The following is a 21,554-nucleotide window of genomic DNA, read 5'->3' on the forward strand; positions in this document are numbered from 1 at the left end:
TATAAATATATATAAATATATATAAATATATATTCATAAAGATCTTTGAGTATACAAAAAGCAGTAATGGAAAGAGAGGAAGTGATAAAAAATGTGCGTGCATGTCTTATATCTTCAAAAGGTGGTGTAAAGATTGAAGATTTAAGTAGTAAGTTTCTTTCAAGAGATTTTTATTGTTAATATTCCTTTTTACTATTATAACTTATTTAGATTTATATGATGTTTATTTTGAGTATTTATATTATTGTAAATTATATCTAGTTATTATGATCTCATATCTATGTATTTATGATATTTATATTAACTCATTCCTAGGAGATTATAAGATGCTCATTGATGAAAACATACCATTTCGGAAATTAGGATATCAATCCTTGGTTGCCTTTTTACGTACTATATCTACTGTTAGAATTAGTGAAAAAGGAAGTGAGTGTTTAGTGGAAGCTATACCTAGCGAAGAATCTGCACATATTACCAAGTTAATCGCACGCCAAAAGACAGTGTCTAGAAATTATAAAAAACTGGTAAAATTATTATTTACTTATATTATTCTTAATAATGTTGTCAAAGAGGTTCTATTCATGAATCTTACACATTTTTGAATATATTTTAGAAGTTAATATTTTGAACAATTTTTTCCTTTATATATAATGTATGATTGGTTTTTGTTATTAAGATATTTGTAAATAACTATTGATACTATTAACTTTTGATATTATATTCTCATCCTGGTAAAACATTTTAATTTTAATAAAAGTAATAAATGATACATGTGTTGAATATGCCTGATATATATGTATATATAATGATTATTAGTCACTATGATATGTTTATATAAATAGATGTATACATGTAGGTAAAATTCAATGTAGTAGCAGTAACAGCAAAGTTCTATGTAAATATCTTAGAAATTAAAACTTATCATCAATTTTTTCAAAGGAAAATGTAATTCAAAATATTGTTTATTTCATAATGCACTTGGGTAAATGTTTTAGGTTAATACTCGAAAACCAACACCATTTCGTAAACCCATGACAACTAAAAAGAATGTTCGCAATACAAAAGGTGGTAATGATAATTTATATCCACAAATGAGTGGAAGGTAAATATAAAATGCAAAATATAATATGTTGTGAATGTTATATAAAGATATTTTGGTTTTATATATGGAAAATACTAGAAAATAATTTTGACTTACAAAAATTAAATTTTGCTTTATAGTTTTAAAATTTTATCAGCATACATACAATTCTTAAAAATATTTATGATATAGAATGTAATATACTTCTAAAAATTTATTTCTTTTAGGCAAAGTATATCTTTTCCTGCAATGTCAACAAAAATTACTATTCATCAAAATAATGAGAAACCTAGATACATACAATCTAATTTTGGTGTGCCACCAAGTTCTCCTAGTAAAGTAAGTATCATCATGTATTGCAATATTGAAGAAACAAAATTTATTTATTTTAATTTTTAGAGACTGAAAGATAGACAAATGAATTCTGTTTTATCAACAAACCAAAGTGTTAATAAGCCTAGAGACGAATCGCAAGTAAAAAACAATTTAAAGGCAATAACACCTGTGATAAATCAAAAACCAAAGACTGTCAATAATAATGGTGAAATACTTGCTAAGAAAATTTCAGGTATAAGTGACAGACTTAAAATAAATTCTAATATACCTTCATTGCTGAATTTACGCACCAATATTTCAACACCTAATCAATCCGAAATATTGTCACCTCTTTCACCTGGCCAAGTTTTAGTAGATGGTAACATAATAAAATTTCAACAATCGATAATAAATCCACCTGTAAGTATTTGTGCTTGTATGTGGTTAAAAAATATTATTTGTTGTGTACTAATAGATTATAATTGTAGACGTTATTAGGCAATGCCAAGAAAATTGTGCCAAAATCACAATCTATTGATCCAAGAGATGAATTAAAGAAAAGGGCTATTACACTAAATCTTCCAGAACCTATATATCAGATTTGTCCTGCAACAATTAAAAATACTAAAGAACCAGCTGTGTTTGCACAAGTTAAGGTTAATATGTTTATTTTTATGTTGTATAATATAATATAAAATGTATACATATGCTATTGAAACAAAGTAATAGTATTAATAATGATATCAAAAATATATGTTTAGATTGGTCCTCATGGATATTCAAGTTATCCAGAAGAAACACGTTCTGAGGATGAAGCACAAAAAATTGCTGCAAAATTTGCCTTGCTTGACCTTACTGAGAAATATGGGTCATCTGTTTGTTTCAATGAAACTAGGGATAAAAATATAATAAAAGGACGAGTTTTGTCTATAATAGATGCTCACCCAAATGGTATTTTCATGCATCAAGTTCCTATATATTATAAACAACAATATGAAGAAATATTACCAGGAAATTGGGAAAAAGCTATTGAAACGAGTGCAGCAATTATTTTGGAAAAGGGTGTTGATAATTCAGTTATTCTACGTCGGTTCATTTCTTCCACTGAAAAGGTAAAATAATTATATATGTAAAATAATTGTCTGAATACTATAAGAGAAACCAATGGAAAATGCGTTTTTAATTTGTGAAAATCTTTGAATACATTATAAATTTAAATTGTTAAACAAAGCTATCTATACAGTTGTATTAATTTCATTCTTAACTAAAAAAATGAGACCTTTAAATGGGAAAAAAAGTTACATATTGGAGAAAAGTAATAAATTTATTTAAAATTGAAATACAATTTTGAGTGCATTCTTAAAAGAAAAAAATTTTTAATATGTTAAAATACTTAAAATGTGTTGTAAAATCAAGGAAATATTAAATATAATGCTTAACGTTTAAAAAAATTGCTATTTTAGTAGTTTTAACTTGGACTTATTAAGTATTCGTATATTTTTATGACGCGAAAAATGGTTGTAAGACACCAACTGAGTTCTTTATTTAGGTTAGCAGAGTTTTATTACAGTTGGAGTAGGTTACTACTTAGAAGTTTATCCAGACAAAGTAGTCGGTAATGAAAGATCTCACGATATTTTTGATTGCAAAATATGTTTTACGAAATATTTTGGTTCTATTGTGGCGTTTCTCTGTGGTTCACACAAGGCGTAACACAGAAATATAGATCGTTAAAGTGAAGTATATATAGTATATACATAGTATATATTATATAGCAGGAGTATATCATAGTGTTTGAATACTTTCGTTAACCATTGTATATGTGTATATCGGGCGAGTCTCAACTGTTTGGATGATGAATATTCCATTCAGTTAAGCGGTAAATCGTAACCCAAGAGAAAAACTTCTTACGGCTGACGATGAGTCAAGTGCGGTTTGAGGTCCCTATGCGGTTGGACCTTGTCCGTTTGGCTGGACGTGGATGTTCGCCTCCAATATCTGCCGGTATAAGTAAAAAACTTGGGTACGACAAGAACTGTGCGCTTGAGAACGCTCACATAACACACTAGTTGTATATGTATATAAGAAGGTCAAAATTATTATCTGATATATACTTTTTCAGATAAAAAATATAACACCAAAAACGGATAGAGTACAATTAAATCCAATTGGTCCTGCAGCACCTGGACAATTGCAATTACCAGAAGAAGATTTTTGGATTGTATCTGTTACATGTGTTATAAGTACAATTGAAATTTGGGCTAGAATCGTAGGAGATGCATACAGTGTAAGATGAAAACAACATTTCTATATATAACTTTTATTTTTGTGACTGGTATATATGTGCGTGTGTATGTATATGTATATATTATATATATATATATATACTTGATTTATGCATAGGAGCAATTTGATATTATGGCTACCGAAATGAGTCAATATTACAGTAAAATTCAACAACCTGTGAAATCACAGGCTATTGAAACTGGAAATTATTATGCTGTGTTTGAAGATGAATCATGGCACAGAGTTCGTTGCGTGGATTATAATGTTACAAATGGTATGGTTACAGTTTCATTTATTGATCATGGTGATGAAGATACTTTCCATCACAATAGATTACAGATACTAGATAAAAAATTCTGTGTGCTTCCTGCTCAGGTATAATAATGTTATTTATATTAGAATATAAACTTTATCTACTGAAAACATTTGTAAACAATTTAAAAAAAATTATATATTAGGCATTGAGATTGCGTCTTTCTGGTTTGGAAGATTTTAGTGACTGTGACAGCATTGTGAATCAGATTGAAAAACTGTTACTCGATCGTGCTTTATACGTTGAAGTACGAAATCGTAAGAAGGATCAGAATGAACTCTCTGCGACAGTTATGTTTTATGATACACATGGACCAGATGATATTAATTTAAATTTGGAATTATTTAAACAAATTTCACAAAACACAGTGGTTGCTCCTAAATTAGATGTTGTTAGTACTCGTTTACATTTTATTAATACAAATTTTATTAAATAATATGTAATTAAAATGATCTTTTTAATTATTTTATATAAAACGTAATGTTTTCTATCATTCACAGGAGGGGCAAGTATCTGAAGTATTTATTTCTCATATAGAACAGAATGGTGACGTGTACATACAAGTTCAGTCTGAAAGTATGAAATTTTTGGTTAGTTTATTAAATCGACTAATATGTACTGGATTAAACACTGAAGACATTGAAAGCTGTGCTGTAACTACAGTTGACCCTAATAAAACCTACTTTGTATCGGTAAATAATAATTGGTACAGAGGAAGAATTGTAGGTGACAACTATTACAATCAATTAAGAGCATTTTTAATTGATTTTGGTAAGACAGTCAATACAACAAAAAGTAGCCTTCTTTCTTTGGAAATATTATCTCAAGTTTTAGCAAATTATCCTGCTCAGGTAAAATTATAATTGGTCTATTTGATGCAAAGTTAAAGATACATACTAAACCAAATTTTTATTATTTTTGTATATATTTTTATAATAGGCATTAAAGGTACATCTTCATAACATTGATAAATCAATGTTCAATGAAAAGATGGTTGCAAAACTTGTAGAACTTGCACCAAAAGGAGAGCCACTTATTGTAAAAGTTGTATCAGTTGCAAGTGGAACACCAGTTGTAGAACTATTTAAAAGAATTCAACCAAGTAATATGCTTGTTTCTGTTAATAACACTTTGGCTCTTGAAGAGGAGCTTACAAAGTATAGTACACAAATTAATAAATACTAGTTAATAAAAATAAAAGAATAAATAGTGATTATTGTTTTTATTGTATTTACAGAACGCATGGCGATGGCAATAATAATGTAAAACCAAGGAAACGTATAGAACGTATAAGTTCTAAATCAACAGGGTATGAAGAAGATGATATTTTAAAGTCCTTAAAACCACCAAAAATATCTGGTATAGGTGAATATTTTGATGTTCATGTAACAATGGCAGCTCACCCTGGAAATTTTACTATTCAACCATTTGATGATAAACGTTCGTTAGAGGTAAATATTGTGTTTTATATATTTTACTATACATATAATATATTAATATATTACATTTTACGATTATTCATATATTGCTTATATGATGTTTATTGTAATGATTATTATATATTCCTAATCTGCTTTTTCTTTATGGTTTAGACAATGATGATTCTGTTACAAGAAACATGCCAAGCATATAAAGGTCCAGTCCCAACTATAGATGTAGTAAAAGAGGGAAAACTTTATGCAGCTCAACATATTGACAGTCATTGGTATAGGTATAAATAAAAAGCGATGTATAAATACATATTTTACATCTGATGTGTATATATATATACATGTTTGTCAATAATTTTTATTTCTTACCAATCATTTTTAAGGGTGTGCATTTCAAGTATAATTAAGGAAAACATGGTTAGTGTCTACTTTTGCGATTTCGGAGATGTATCAGTATTGCCATTAAATAAATTACAACCTTTGAAAAGTCAATTCTTAGAATTACCATATCAAGCTATTAAAGCAAGACTTGCTGGTATGTAATTATTCCTTGTTAAATTTGCTTTTAAGTTGTAAGAAATATTTTATTTCGTAAAATTTTTAATAATTTAAATAGGCATACAACCGATTAACGTTGACTGGTCTGTTGAAGATAGTTTAAGGTTTCAAGAATTGGTTGTGGATAAAAATTTTGTATCGATAGTCGTTGAATCTAAGCCCGATGGACTTTCACCAGCTGATACTATATTGGGTTTAAAATTAATAGATGTTAATACACCTAATGATATTTACATTGATCGACTTTTAGTAGAAGAAGGTCGGGCTACATTCATTGCTTAAATTGGCACACACACACACACGCGCGCGCGCGCGCATGCATACATGCATACATACATAGTAAGCATGTATACTTGGGTGAAAGTTGTATGTACAGAAGATGTACCTACAGATAATTGTTTCCTACATGTATGCTAAATGAACTTTGTACAGTTTTACTGTTTTATGCCCAAGAACATAGTTGTTTGTATATAAAAATAATATTTTTATTTGGTAGTATTTACAAGCCACTGTTCGAAAATAGAAGTAACGAAAATAGTGAAAAATATATAAATGTATACACATATATCAAAAAAATTTGTGTATGTATATACATATTACATATGTTTATATTTACAATATTTCTCAAAGGCTATTATTTCCTTTTTTTTTTAAAGTAATTTATTGATCCAACCTCTGAGAATACTATATATATATATATATATATATTATATATTATATATATATATAAGTTCATAATAATTTTTTCATATGTTGTAAAGACTAGTTGCGCACATACTTTTTCAATATATATTTGTTAACACACTTTATTTTTTTAAGATTCTTAGTTATATATTTTCTTTTTATTTAATTTTTATTATATGTTAACAAACAGTGTAGTTACATAAAAGTTGGCTGTGGCATATAAAAGACAACAGAAATATTTTGGCAAAAATTGACAGCATTCCACTTTTAGCCTTTTAATATACTGGTATAAATTTATTATTTTTTAATTTTCCTTATTAATAAATCATATTAAGATATCGAACGAAAACCTATTAGTTTTGAATAATTACAATTTTTTTACTCTGTATGTGACAAACATTTTGTTATTTTATGTCACCTTTCTTTCTATTATAACATGCAATATTGTTACTCCTAATTTAAGGTGTTAATGTTATTTCACGTTGTTTTTGGTTAACATGAGATGGTAACATTCATTTCATAGAGTTTGTAGTATGGATTTATTTATGATTTTACCTTAGATAATATTTTATTTATTTCAGTATTTCATTTAAATTGAGAATATATGCGATATTCTAGAAGAGTATGATATTATATATATATATATGATATTTGCGAATTATGTTGCTTTTTATGAGAAATATTTTTGTTTTGTAAAATTAGTAAGACATAATACTATAACTTAATGTTACGTTGCGGTAAAATATTATTTTTGATATTAATAACTTGATAAAAGGTGCCAATAAATACTAATTTTCCATAAATAGAAGAATTGTTATTTGAAATAAATTTCCTTTAAAACTATACCAATCTGTGATATATATTTCTGGAAATATTTAACGATTAAAAAGATATAATAATTTTACAACTAAAAATAATATTAATAGTATTAAAACTAAAAAATAGATAATATTTGTTCAATGCTAAATATGTATATGTGTATTAACTTTGTAAATTAAATTTTAGAATAAATTAGATAATTAAATATTAATACAATTTTTCAATAAAAACAGAAGTTAAAGAAGTAAATAGTTATTATTTATTTATTATTTATTATCTATAATTATTAATTATTTATTTTACTATTTTTATAAATAGTATAATTATATATATATACTTCTTTTTGTTTATAAAATTTTTATTTCTAAGATTATTATTATTATCTAATTACAAACAATGAACTAAAAATATAATTTTTTAGATATTAAAGTTACAATTAAAAAAATATTACATTAAAAAGCTTAAAAAATATTAATTATTTGACGCCTTCTTACATATTGCTTTGTGTAATTTAGTTTTTATTGTATTTACATTTGTATTGTAAATCGTGTGCATTAGAAAGTGTAAGCGTTATGCTAGTAATAATCGAACATTATATTCATCATATGTCTATGATTTACGAAGATTAATTTTCGTAATTTTTGTAATATAAGACATCACTAGTGTTCTTAATTTGTTTTATTTATAGTAATAAATTAATTTAGAAGAAGTTTTTGTCAAGTTTTATTTTAGTTTTCTACATGCTACATGTTATTTACTAATTAACTACTTTCATATCTATTACTCAAAAGATATAATAATACTATATTTACCAATAAGAGTGTTCTATAAATTGTCAAAATATAATGAATTCTACATAATTAATAATTGTATTTATTAACATCATGAAAATGTGTATTGTTGCCATAATCATTTTTTGATGTTTATTCATATGAAGTAAAAAATTTGTTCAAATTTAGTTGTTGAATAAACATTAATTGCTAAGAAATAATATGATTATAATTTCACTTCTAAAATGATGTCAATACTTTATTTACTATTTTCGTTTTGTAAGCTACTATAACATAAGAACAAAGTGTTTAATTCTATCCAAATTGTTATAATAAAAACAAGATCAATAAAAATCAGTGGTTAAATATCATTTTTAATCTTTCTAAACCTTTTAATTAACCTATTACATGAAAGACCTATGTACATAAACCGTTAATACTAACACCAATTCCACAAGCAGTACTTTGATGCATATACGATTTCACATACCAATTTGCAAAACTAATCGCGATATTTCCTTTAAAAATACAATTACATGTAATTTACAATTATTTTCTACTTTTTCTTAAACATCCCTTCTTTTTCGTTGCATACTAGGGGGGATGAAGCAAGGTATCTGACGTCAAGAGAGCCATCACGCGGTAACAAGCTCACGTTATATTCACTCGTTTGAAGATCAGGTACCGACTCGGTAACCGATTCGCTCATAGAAGCGCGGTTTTTATCGTTGGCGGATGCCCCCTCGCGATTTTCAACATCTATCACCATTTTTGTCCGCGGTCGGCAGTCTTGATGGTGGAACGAAGCGATTGCACGGAATTGCTTGCTTATTCTTATCAACTGTAGACGACAGGTAACGTAAAAACAAAACTCAAAGATTTCTTTCATTGAAATTATTCCATTTTTTTGCAATTTCAGCGTTCTCCCTTCTTAATCGCTTTTAACATAAATCTCGTTGTTATCCATGAATGTTTTATCCATGGTTGAAACATTTCGTCGTTTTTATCTACAATGAGCGTTTTCAAATTTAATATCATTAATGATGAATTTATTCGAAAGTATAGTTTGCTAATTTTTTAATTTCTCTTATACTTATTTATTAATATTTAAGTATAAAAATATATTTGATCATTCGTACATTATACGAGGCAGTTATATAGGAGATTTACTGTAGTATAATATGTTTATATACATACTTCTGGCGAATTTTAATACTAATAACTTATCCAGTTTATGAATTAAAGCGGTAACATACAATATAGCGAAATAGAAGGGAGAACAGTTGACTGTTACACACTGTACACGATACTCAATTAAGATAAACAATACAGGCAATGAAAATAAAACTGTACTAATAGAAAAACGAAATTATTATCGTATACTCGTGTCGAAGAGTATCCTTTGTTTCCGGCTTCTCTACCGGAGATTCGTCGGCACTGCCGTGCTGGCTAATTCAAACGTACGAAAAGAAAAATTGCGACGCTAAAATATTTCGTACCGGCGCTTTGATTAGCAAGCAAACCGACAAGCAAAGCACAGATAAACGCTTCTGATAAGTGTTCTCGATTCGATAAAATTGTTCTTTGGTCTGGTAAAAGACTTTGAACCACGCTGGGTGGGACATTAGAGAAATTGGCTTTCTTTCTTAACAAGTTCTGGTTTAAGGTGTGTGAAAATGCCGGATACTAAGGCAATTGCACAGCTGACAATCACAACGTGAGCGGTTGTTCGTTTCGCGGATCATCCGGGGGATAATGATTACAGAACAGACCTGGAGCATGATGCTGGACAGTGATGTCGCGGGCATCAATGAGTAAGTATTCACTTTTACTACTTGCGTTTTCTTCCTCTTATACGCGATAAAAAATAATGCTCGGTACGTACGTACCTCGCAAGGAAGATTTTCAATTGTTTCTTTGTTTAATGCGACACATCATTAACACAATAACACTGTTCGGTAAGTTTTACGTTTTGCAGGTGTATCGACGAGATTTTTGTGTTTTTTCCAAATAGTGTCACACACCTTTCGTCGTGCTTTTACACGTACACTTGATACTATTCACGAGGACACGATGTTACTTTTTTTCTTTTTTACTTTTTTGTTTTTGTCGTTTGTATACGGTGGTTTTTAATGATACCTGCGATGATGGATCACGGTGTACGTGCAAGAACTGTGTCTGGATCGATAGTGCTACGCATTTAAAAATATGTGTGCACTAATTATGATGTATCGTCTATATGTACTTTGCCGGAACACTATTTTACGAGTTGCAAGACGTTCGGCGTCGTGTGAATGTTAGTCTGGATATTGTTTACATAGAATCGTTGTATCAAGATCTAAGTTTCTTCCGACTTTTCTGTTGCTATCTAAACATACACACACACAAAAAAAAAAGAAAAACAAAAAAGAAAGAGAATACGTTTAACGTATATTTTAAAAAATTCAATATTTTTGTTATTTTATTGAAATTTCAGATTATTTTTAATTTCATCATAAATCAATTTGTTCTACGGAAGCTTTGCAATTCATATACAAAATGTTTCACAAAGATCAAAGGTTTTATTTTTTTTCCTTATAAGGTAAAGATTATATTATTTGATATTACTTAATTGATTATAATACCACTTTTGACTAATTAATGTTAAAATAATTATTTTTAATTTTTTAGGAAGTTTTCAACAAATAAAATTAGCGAAATTTGTTCATTATTTATTCTGTGTATTTCTTTTTTTATTTCTTTTTCAAATTGGAGATGCATGCAAAAGGATCCATTATTTATAATGCAATGAGGATATCTGAAGAATTTAGCTGCACTTTAGATGAATATAATTAAAAGTTTGCAACTGTTACGTGCAAAATGCAAAATGTTACGTGAGAAAGGTGTAAAATTATTTAATTCAGTTTTTACTTTGTATTTGGCAAAAAGTTTATGAAATACTGATTTCTAGAAAAATTGCTTGCACATAAAAAAGACAGATATTAATACAAAGACAAGTGATATTTATATAACGTAAAAGTGTCGAATATGATATTGATGGTCATATTGAAAACTTTTTAACAACGAATGTTGTTTACCTACTTATCGTGACCTGCATAAATGTTTTGCAACTACTTTGTTTATACATGGCTTAAAATAATTAGGGGATCGTGTACGTTCAGCAAATTATCCAATGTTTTGTACGCTATCTAAATTTTAGCATATTTATTTTATAGTAATTGTTAAATTTATGAAATATGGAAATAGGGTATTTTTTATGCCATTTATATCCAAGTAAGATATAGACTAAATGAATTTGCAAATATTAATTCCATTAAATTTGGGAAATTATTTTTCACTCGTTGCTCTTTATCAGTCATTGTCAATTCATTTTCAAGTTATAAATTGTTATGTATTTTAACGAATGCTCTTAAGAAATATGTCAAAAGTTTCAAGTTAAAGATTTTCATAAAAGTATGTGTTTTCTATCCTCCAAAATCGTTAATGGAAACAGTATACCATCCTTCAATTGCTTTATGCAATGTACAAAGATGTATACATACTCAATGTGCATTTAGTATGTATTCGTGTATACCAATCTCTTAAATGTTCTAGATGTTCTTGCGTGTATTACTTATCCCATACTATTAATTCGAAATACTTTTTTACGTCGATAGGTTGAGTATTTCCCCGAGGAAACAATTATGGATCAAGGCTGTGAAGAAATTAACTTCCGAGAGGCTGGGGCGGGAAGGATTGGCGGCATGGGAGGACCGGAAATCCAACAACGATCCGGAAGTTCCAGACATCAATGAAACAACCGATCCAGCCGACGATGCAGACATTCCTACCGACCCGGACGTGGTTCTTGCCGAACAGCCTGTCGATGCTGAATCACAAGCGCAACGAGGTTCGATTATAGCTAATGATACAACCCGTAGCATCATCCTTGTTAAATTATCCCCATGTCACGTTCATCCAGCAAATTATTCAACATACCGCTATATTATTAATTTATTTTATGCGTACAACCTTCAGCTATAAATATTACTGGATATTTTCAGATGTTTTCAAGAAAGGCGTACTCTATAAGGGTATATTTTGTCCGTCGCTTTCGAATAGCTTCCACAGCAAGCAGCTCGAAACGTCGTATCTTCATTACTCGAATCGTCAACGACAGAAATCATTGATCATGCTGAATATCGTTGACCTTAGTTTAAAGGTAAACTGACCCGCAAATAATCATCAATTTAGTGCCTACGATGTATATTCTGTATTTTATTCTTCGATTCGTGTTTCATATAATGCACCGGTACATTGTCAGATTATTCTTATGGCAATATGGCTGTGGAAAAGGGATGAAAACAGCGGAGGTCTGATCGAGTCCCTGTCTTGGGTATCCTGCTGTATGGTGGCAAACCTAGTGGTGTGTGTTCTTGGCTGGTGGCGATGTTTCTCCAATAATTACTTATACTGGGCTTCCATATTCACTTGGTTACTGATCAATTCGCAAGGTGATGATGCAAAGAGATATACATTACGCGTAACAATTACTTCTACATTTGCATTTTTTTGAGCGACCAGCTCTTTTCATAGTTGGACATAAAAGTCGGCGTACGTATAGTTCTGTATCGCAATGTTCTAATACACACACGCGCGCGCGCACGCACACACACACGCGCGCGCGCACGCACACACACACACACACACACACACGCGCGCGCGCGCGCGTATATAGATACAGATACATATACGTGCTCTTGGGAAGATTGTATCGTCGTTTACCGAATAGAGTTTTGCTCCACTGGCTCGTGCGTTGGCGGTCCAGCGAATTGCTTGAATGTTCAGCGAACCGTAGAGAGAGAGAGAGAGAGAGAGACGCGGTAGAACAAACTTATATCTAGGCATGGGTTACTATTGATCGGCGATCCTCTGCCGCTATTTAAGATTAACGAAACGATCATTATGTCTCAACGAATGAGATATCAGTCGAAAATGTTTTTACGTTATGTGCACGATCCCTGTCAATTGCAGGTTTTATAGGAGCCGGTCTAGATTTCTCTAGTCAACAACGTCTTATGTGGTACATTTTGTTTGTCGTGTATGCGCCGTATGCCATGCTGCCGTTGCCTTTGAGATGGTGTGTCCTTGCCGGTTATGGGACAGCTTTAACTCACATGGTGATGGCTGGAATAACTTTATTACGAGATTCCACATATGTAAGAACCCTTGGTCTACATTTTCGGTTACAATTTAACGCACCTATTCCATCACGATACTTTTTTGTGAACTTTTTTTAGTGCAATCCCATGTACGCTTTGCGATTCGCAGCTTTCTTTTCGTTAAAGTACGTTTAATTTTGCAATTGCAGCTGCATGATGTCACGTGCATAGTTCGAATGCTAACAACCAACGTCCTTCTTTATCTTGCAATGAATCTAGCTGGCATGTACACTAAATATTTGACAGACAGAGGACAGAGACAGGCTTTTCTGGAGACTCACAGGTCCATGGAAACTCGGCAGCGTACTCAAAATGAGAATAACCGACAAGAGAAGTTGCTGCTTTCCGGTGAGATATGCTTTAAATTTCTCATTGAAATGATCCCCGTCAACGATTTTTAGCATTTTATTTTCATTTTAGAATACATTTATTTTTTAATCGTGTACAAAAATTAAATTTAATTTTCTTTTTTTAATTTTCTAGAATAATTACCGTAGTTGGTTTGAAATATAGAAATAAAGAATTGAGATGTGAATGAATTTATTCGTTTACAGGAGTATTATTATATTAAGCGGAATTAGAATAATGTTTTGTTAGAAAAACAGTATTAAATAGAATTTACTTTACAATTGTTCACGCAACTTGTCTGGAGACAGTATTAGAGAGTGTGTATATGTTTTATAAACGTACATGGACTGTGTAATTACGTATTGATGTAAATATGTCCGACACGTATTTAACTATATTTATATATATGTCGAACATGTCGAACGTAGTCTATAAAAATGCATGGGGTTGCGCCGCAAGCATGGGGTTCGTCAGCGCGTGTAACTTGCTCAGCCGAGTGTCAAAAAGGGTCACTAGACACTTTCACCCGATTGCGCCAGATATGTTTTACCGATAGCCTAGCAGTACTTTGCTTTTACGTATTATCGATTTTTAGACGATTTGTTTAGGAAGTACAAGTAAAATACAATGGAATAAAACAAATTGAATAATTGCATTAACCTTTGGACAATGGGAAGGCATTCTACGATTAATCAATTAATATTTCATTTCGATTATAGCGATTTCCCTTTGTGTAATAAAAATATGGTACTTAATATGTTATGGAGTTTCATGATTGATGAATTTTTTTGTAGTTTTACCAGATTTTGTGGCTAAAGAAATGATCCGCGATATCGCTCGTGAAACTGCTCGAGGTGGGACCATCTCCTTTACACCTAATCAATTTCACAGAATATACATCCATCGCTATGAAAATGTCAGCATACTTTTTGCTGACATCAAAGGTTTCACTGGTACGTAATTAGTTATTTACGCTAATGAAATTCTATTAATTTTCTAATTTCTCGAATTGCAACATTGACATTCTTGTTAATCGTTTGTATCCTTATTTGAGAATTATTTTTGCGTAATATTTACTGTTGTACGATACAAAAAGTACAGTGAAAGTGAGTAACTATTTTTATTTTTAGATACCTAAAATTAAATTTATTTTTTGCGATGAAATGAAGCGATTGTTTACGAAAGTCTATATTACTTTCTGTATTAATATTAATTCGTTGTCTTCTATGGTTTGTAATTATTTACGTAATTTCTATGTATTAACATTTTTCATATTTCTCTTATTGTTTTGAAGGTGCCAAGAAGAACAAACTTTGGATTGTACTAACATAAATTTTGCCTTTAACTCTTATATTAATACCTTTCTGGCAAAAGATTTTAATATTCGGTCAGATAATCATTACTTAATACATTTTCCATCGATATTTACTTCAAGTTTCGAATTTTGTTATAAAAAAATTATAAAAATTGAAGAATAAAATAGACTATAGTTACATTTATTCAATAATCAATCAAATTAGCGAGACAATCAAATAAGAATAATATTTTAATATAAGATAAACAAAAATGGTTATTTATATGATAACAATTTTTGTTATTCAATATTTACATTTTGTATAAGCTTTTACATGCTAGTATTTTACATTTTAAACATGAAGTAACAATAACATACAGTAGGGCTCGTCAGGAGGATCTTCAGATATTCCATACATAGAACAACATTGATGATATTGACATAAGGGTTAAAGAGTATAGTTTACTTGGAAGATATTAATTATCATTTTGGTTTCATGTTTTATATTAATTTTTGTTACTAAAATATTTTAAATATTGCACTTTGAAGTACTTTTTTATATATTCCAGTTTAACCATTTAATCTATGATATTAATTTTTATCACAAAGCTTTAGCCAGTCAGTGTAGCGCCCAAGAGCTCGTCAAAGTCTTAAATGACTTGTTCGCTCGTTTCGACAAACTCTCCGCGGAAAATCATTGTTTGCGTATAAAATTACTCGGAGACTGTTATTATTGCGTATCTGGATTACCGACTGCCAGAAGCGATCATGCCCATTGTTGCGTTGAAATGGGCTTGCACATGATTAAAGCAATAAGGGATGTACGATACACGACAAAGGTAACTAAATTTTTTGTTATTTCACGATTATTAAAAATATAAGTTTGTAAGTTTAATCTTACTGCGTATCTTAAACTTTGTTTCTGTATCTTTAGTTTATCAATGAATATTGATAAAATGAAAAAAAAGAAAAAAGATTGTATTGTTTAATCTTCTATATATAGAATGGTCATTTGGTTCTGTTATAATGGTGTTCTTAACGCACATGGCTAACATAATTTATGACACGGTTGGGAATCTTAGCCACTTTTAAGTGAAAGTGGTTTCTTGAGGGTTACATCTGGGATACTTCATGTCTGGACGCCAGGTTTAGTCATTTAACTCTGTATAACTTCGTCGTTTGCCACTCTGAATGGCTTAGGAGAGTGTCATAAATTCAGAGTTTCCTAAGAGTAGGAAACAATATGCATTGAACATTGGCAGCTAAGTTTGTCAGCCAAGTCTGGTAGTTATCACCGTCTTGAATAATCCAAAAAAGGACAGTGACACTACTAGAAAAGATACACGTACGTCTGTTAGAACGAACTTAACAGATGTACCAAAGGACACAGAACAAAATTTAAAAGACATAAACAAATAAGAATGTAGCTTCCAAGTCACTTGGTGTTATAGAGGGTAAATAAGAAATTCGCTTATAGTAGCCTTCTGTCAAATTGAAAATTTGCAGTAAGTTGCTAGTTCAAGAAGGAATAATTGTTCCCTTTAGAATTGATTATAGGCTGTAATATATTAATTAGAAATTTCCACAGCATGAGGTTTACTACTGAGTTCTGCAGTCTAGTGATATTTAATAAAACAAAATGTACTTAAAACGATTTCATGTTAAATATATAATATAGGAAAAGTCGGTTTTATTTAGGTTGATCTGAACATGAGAATAGGAATTCATAGTGGCTCGGTATTGTGTGGAGTACTCGGACTTCGAAAATGGCAATTCGACGTCTGGTCTTATGATGTAACCCTGGCTAATCATCTCGAAAGTGGAGGCATACCAGGGTAAAATTTACCGTTTCTCGTGTACTATATTTTTAATATGTTTAGCAGAAACCTCATTAGAATTGCGTAGTATAAAAGAAAAAAGAATTTGTCAATTGGAATTAAAAATTGATCAATATTTATTAACATTTCAGGAGGGTACATATTTCGGAGGACACTTTGAATTGTTTGAATGACGTATATGAGGTAGAGCCAGGAAACGGAACTGAAAGGGACAATTACTTAAAGGAGAGGAACGTGGTGACGTATCTGATAAAGCAAGTTGAACCTTTAAGGTCCAGACGCCGGTATTCTTCACGACCTAAGATATGGTCCGAGGACGATACGAATAAAAGTAAAAAGAGCTTCAAATTAAACAATCCGTTGGCTGCAAATAGCAGTGCTCCAAATTCTTCTACGGATGATGATATTGGCGTAGACTGGACACCAGAAATACCTTTCGAAAATGTTTGTATTTAACAATTTAGAACTTCAGACAAGAAAATCGTGGGAATTCAATGATGTGTTATTTGTATAGTTAAACACTGCAACGTCGGTCAGCAATTTGGAGTCGGAATACCTTGAAGAAGAGAATGGTTCCGCGAAGGGTAATAAAGCTGCATCTCCGACATCTGCTGAGAAGTTGAAGGCCGCAGGTCTTGAAACTGCAAGTAACAAGCGCATGAGGTTGGCGAACATAAATGCTTGGACTTTGCGTTACAATGACGAAAGCCTAGAATCAAAGGTGTTGCATTGAATACTTTTAGTTCAAATTAAATTTTAGTGAATTTGATAATACAAATATCTTTTTACTCGTTTATAGTTTGGTCAATTGCGCGAGGACATGTTTAAATCCAACATGATTTGCTGCTTTGTCGTATGGATATTCATTGCAATTTGTCAAGCAGTGATATTTCCAGAGTAGGTAGTATAAGTTTTGTTCTAATATCGTTTTATACGATTGTTAATCAAATAGATTAAATTTTCGTTTTTGTTATAATCAATAATAACAAGAAATTTTTTAATAAAATTCAGTACTTATTTAAGTGCATAGCGGAGCAGAATCTCTTAAAATGAAATACACGAAATGAAATATTATTAATTATAGCGGATTTACTTGAATGATTGACAGTGTATAAATTTGGATTTATATTTTTCCAGTTGTATAATTCTTCTGATTTCGTTGTTGTCCACAACGCTCATTTTGGTAGCATCATCCATTTTGGTGATGGCGGAGGAGTTCAAAACTTTGCCAACATATTTGCAACATGCTTCGTCAATGTTGGTTCACAACAAACAGCATCGAACAATCTTCATATGCAGCGTGATTAGTCTGATGGCATTGACATCGATCGTCGGTGTTTTAGCGTGTCCAATGTCGATTCGACGATATCCTGAAGCTTTGGAACTTCAGCAGCAGCCATTAATGAATCCAACATTGCAGCCAGAGCGACTAGTAGCACCGACAGTTGGTCTTGATCAGTTTATTTTGACATTCCTCGAAGCTGCCCTTCGCGATGAGGCTTCAGAAGAGCAGAGAGATGTTTCTGCTAAAGAAAATCGAACTGCGTCGCATAGTTCCAATAATATAGATGTGGAATTGACAAGGATCATCCATGACAGGGCTAATCTGGCGAACGGTCGAAGAAGAAAAGAGTTCTTCAGGTTTTACAGATATGAACAACGTCACAAACTCGTATTTGGAAGACATTACAGAAGATTTGCTCGTAACCGTAGGGATGAAGACATCGTCTCAAGGAAAATATTGTCGACACCTGCAACGGAACTTCGAGCGGAACCACTATATTCTTTGGATTATGACGAGGACCTCATTTCGGAGACTACCTGTGTACGACCAGAATACATTGTGTTCACGTGGATATTATGCCTGATTGCGTTAGCCTCTGCATTGAAATTGTATTATTTAGTGAAAACGGCTCTGGCTACGATCATCGTGTCCGTTTACGCCGTATTGATTCTTGTAGTCTGCAAGGACTTTTTTTCGATTCCCGACGAAGAGAAAGATTCGTGAGTCGCGTTTGACGTTTAACGTCCATGAAATTTAATTAATCTCGTAATTTTTAGAAACATAATGGTAGTAATTATGCTTCTGCGTTTTTAGAACGTCGATACCTCTTTCTGCACAAATGCTCACATTTCTGTTAGTATTTTTGGTCATGGTTACATACCATGGTAGATTAGTAGAAGTAACATCCAGATTAGATTTCCTTTGGAAACAGCAGGCTGAAAGGGAACTAAGTGACATGATTGAATCACGACATAATAACATGCAGCTATTGAAGAACATTTTACCGGATCATGTAGCTCACCATTTTTTAACACAGGAAAGAGCACCGGAGGTATTATAACTTATATTTCTTATTTATTATTACATATGATAAATATTACAATTTCTTTTTCTCAATATTTTAAAGGAGTTATATTCTCAATCACGTGATAAAGTGGGAGTGATGTTTGCTAGTGTGCCAAATTTCACAGAATTCTATTCAGAAGACGTGAACAAAGGAATGGAATGTATACGCTTATTGAATGAAATCATTGGTAATGTACATGTACTTAAGATAAAAAAATTTAGTTATGATATAATATGATAGTATATTAATAATAAATCTAAATTTAAGTCATTTTTCTGTAGCTGATTTCGATGAACTTTTGGATGAGAATCGGTTTCACTGTATTGAAAAGATAAAAACAGTCGGGGCAACTTATATGGCAGCTTCTGGTCTCAATCCTTGTCAAAATGTATTTGTACATGATTTCTGTTTATATTTTGCGAAGTATAGTTATTAGTTATTCCTTTCTTTCGAGAAATTATCTAATTTTATCATATTTTTAATCATTTTATTTCAGGACAAGAACAAAGATGATATGGAGCATTTGTGTAGATTAGTGGATTATGCAGTAGCCATGCGACTTCGTCTTGAAGATGTGAATATACATTCATTCAATAATTTTGACTTAAGAGTAGGTATTAGCTGTGGTCCATTGGTAGGCGGTGTAATTGGTGCTCGAAAGCCTGTATTCGATATTTGGGGTAATACGGTAAACTTAGCTTCCCGTATGGACTCTACAGGCGTTATGGGGAAAATACAAGTTCCACAAGATATTGCTAGGGTAATTGTACATCATATATTATCCATCTCAATATTTGTTATGCATATAAAATGTCTATTTAATTTATATTTGAATAGTTTTTGGAAGCAAGAGGATATCAAACTCAAAAAAGAGGGCTTATTGAAGTTAAAGGGAAAGGGGCGATGGAGACATATTTCGTATTAGGGAAGGGGACTTTGCAACAAGAAGGCACGACTAAACACACAACAAGATGCCGCAGTCTTGCTGCAGTTGTTTATGGTGTTGTTCAAGCACGTCGTAAGCAAATGAGAGCACTTAGAAGGACATAAATATTATATTCATGTTAGTTTTTCTTTTTGGTTCGTTGGTGCCTAGTTATGTACAAACGGTTCACCTTCGTCAAATTAGCAGTTAACATGTAAGGTAAGACTTAAATGACTCCAATAACTCTTTTATTTTTGATGTCAAAAAAATATATTTTAGAATTAGTTTAATTTTTGCAGAACAAAAGTTTCATAAGATTTATGTTTATATTTCTTTGTCACTTTAGTATCAGTAATAATTATTATTTCAGTATTATATTTACAATAGTTATTTGTTATGTTTTTATGAAATCTATCTTGTATAAAAATTATAACTATTATAATATCAACTTACTTATTTGACCTAAATCTACTTTTATCTATTTTTATAATCGAACATTCTTTTTCCGTGTTGTTAACATTTTTTAAATGTAATATAATCAAGATTGAATATTTTTAACATTTTTCAAAAATTGTTTAAAAAGATATAACGCGTTATTTTATTCAAGTCTAATTAATTGCTATCTAAGATATTCTTTTTTCTTCTCCTAAATATAAGAGTTATCAGATAATCCATTTTAAGTGACTCATTTAGTATTAAAGTTTTAAGAACAATGAGCACTTCTAGTTAACATACTATCCGATGGTAATGCACCCAATACATTTTATTTTAATTGGAACATTGAATAATATGTTAACTAATGTGTCTTGGTAATATTTACCATTACACCAGTGTAAATTAACTTCGTTTTGAATTTGTGACTATTAAGTTCTTCTGTTTGCTTCTTTTTTCTAGCATTTCTACAGAAGTATAATTTCTATTTTCATCCCAATATTGTATTATATAAGAATACTTTATAATGAATGTTAAGATATGGTATATTATTTATAAAGTATTGTAAAATATTGTGACCCATTTTATTTTATAAATGGATATATTTCAAAAAGTATTTTAAATTAAGTATATACATATTAAAGAGAAGAATATTAATAGTAAGAGAGAAGTCAGTAATTAAAGGTATCAAGGACACTTCAAAGTCATTTATATTCCACTTTATTTAAACTTCATAATTTTATTTTGTAATTTTCTAATTAAATCACAATAAATCTGTTCTAGTATATTTTTTTAATCTTGTAACAATAGAATGATTCAGTGTCTTTGAAATATCCTTGAACTTATGATTTATTGACTTTTCATAATTAAAATTTTAATAAACTTCACTATTTTTTTAAATGTTTCTAC

General features: G+C 30.5%; 2 protein-coding genes across 5 annotated transcripts in view; both read left to right on the plus strand.

The window, feature by feature from the left end:
* tapas (tudor domain-containing protein 7 tapas) overlaps positions 1 to 6,483 on the plus strand; it is a 7,877-nt gene extending 1,394 nt beyond the window's left edge. Inside the window, exons 2-17 of the mRNA XM_017902253.1 lie at positions 42 to 148; positions 316 to 524; positions 996 to 1,102; positions 1,309 to 1,420; positions 1,481 to 1,816; positions 1,885 to 2,052; positions 2,158 to 2,508; positions 3,519 to 3,683; positions 3,800 to 4,057; positions 4,141 to 4,386; positions 4,496 to 4,846; positions 4,935 to 5,152; positions 5,233 to 5,446; positions 5,588 to 5,706; positions 5,809 to 5,960; positions 6,042 to 6,483. Of these exons, the coding sequence (XP_017757742.1) occupies positions 67 to 148; positions 316 to 524; positions 996 to 1,102; positions 1,309 to 1,420; positions 1,481 to 1,816; positions 1,885 to 2,052; positions 2,158 to 2,508; positions 3,519 to 3,683; positions 3,800 to 4,057; positions 4,141 to 4,386; positions 4,496 to 4,846; positions 4,935 to 5,152; positions 5,233 to 5,446; positions 5,588 to 5,706; positions 5,809 to 5,960; positions 6,042 to 6,265 (3,312 nt within the window). The 5' untranslated portion in view covers positions 42 to 66 and the 3' untranslated portion in view covers positions 6,266 to 6,483. The remainder of the gene's footprint in view (positions 1 to 41; positions 149 to 315; positions 525 to 995; positions 1,103 to 1,308; positions 1,421 to 1,480; positions 1,817 to 1,884; positions 2,053 to 2,157; positions 2,509 to 3,518; positions 3,684 to 3,799; positions 4,058 to 4,140; positions 4,387 to 4,495; positions 4,847 to 4,934; positions 5,153 to 5,232; positions 5,447 to 5,587; positions 5,707 to 5,808; positions 5,961 to 6,041) is intronic.
* Positions 6,484 to 8,938: 2,455 nt separating this feature from the next.
* On the plus strand, positions 8,939 to 20,369 carry Adcy8 (adenylyl cyclase 78C). Of its 4 annotated transcripts, none has more exons than XM_017902894.1 (19): positions 8,939 to 9,110; positions 10,022 to 10,070; positions 11,913 to 12,145; positions 12,300 to 12,457; positions 12,560 to 12,749; positions 13,270 to 13,454; positions 13,607 to 13,805; positions 14,600 to 14,758; positions 15,709 to 15,938; positions 16,798 to 16,934; positions 17,069 to 17,381; positions 17,452 to 17,658; positions 17,737 to 17,834; positions 18,075 to 18,941; positions 19,036 to 19,273; positions 19,349 to 19,475; positions 19,570 to 19,676; positions 19,785 to 20,048; positions 20,126 to 20,338. In XM_017902894.1, the coding sequence occupies exons 2-19, from the start codon at positions 10,036 to 10,038 to the stop codon at positions 20,336 to 20,338; spliced, it is 3,960 nt and encodes a 1,319-aa protein (XP_017758383.1). In that variant the 5' UTR covers positions 8,939 to 9,110; positions 10,022 to 10,035. The 4 variants fall into 4 exon arrangements, with proteins under 4 accessions (XP_017758383.1, XP_017758374.1, XP_017758392.1 ...); XM_017902903.1 differs by lacking the exon at positions 8,939 to 9,110 and having other exon boundaries at positions 10,012 to 10,070; positions 18,075 to 18,578; positions 18,651 to 18,941; XM_017902885.1 differs by lacking the exon at positions 8,939 to 9,110 and having other exon boundaries at positions 9,597 to 10,070; positions 11,919 to 12,145.
* Positions 20,370 to 21,554: the final 1,185 nt, after the last annotated feature.

This window comes from Eufriesea mexicana, unplaced genomic scaffold (assembly GCF_001483705.2).
Source record: "Eufriesea mexicana isolate 0111107269 unplaced genomic scaffold, ASM148370v2 scaffold474474812, whole genome shotgun sequence".
Taxonomy (NCBI): Eukaryota; Metazoa; Arthropoda; class Insecta; order Hymenoptera; family Apidae; genus Eufriesea; species Eufriesea mexicana.

What these genes read in the sequence shown, in the direction of transcription:
- Adcy8 (XM_017902877.1), top strand. Translation starts at nt 10,012, where the DNA reads ATGATTACAGAACAGACCTGGAGCATGATGCTGGACAGTGATGTCGCG. An exon ending in CAGAAATACCTTTCGAAAAT is followed by an intron (nt 17,382 to 17,451) that starts GTTTGTATTTAA and finishes TTATTTGTATAG; the next exon opens with TTAAACACTGCAACGTCGGT. An exon ending in CCCGACGAAGAGAAAGATTC is followed by an intron (nt 18,942 to 19,035) that starts GTGAGTCGCGTT and finishes CTGCGTTTTTAG; the next exon opens with AACGTCGATACCTCTTTCTG.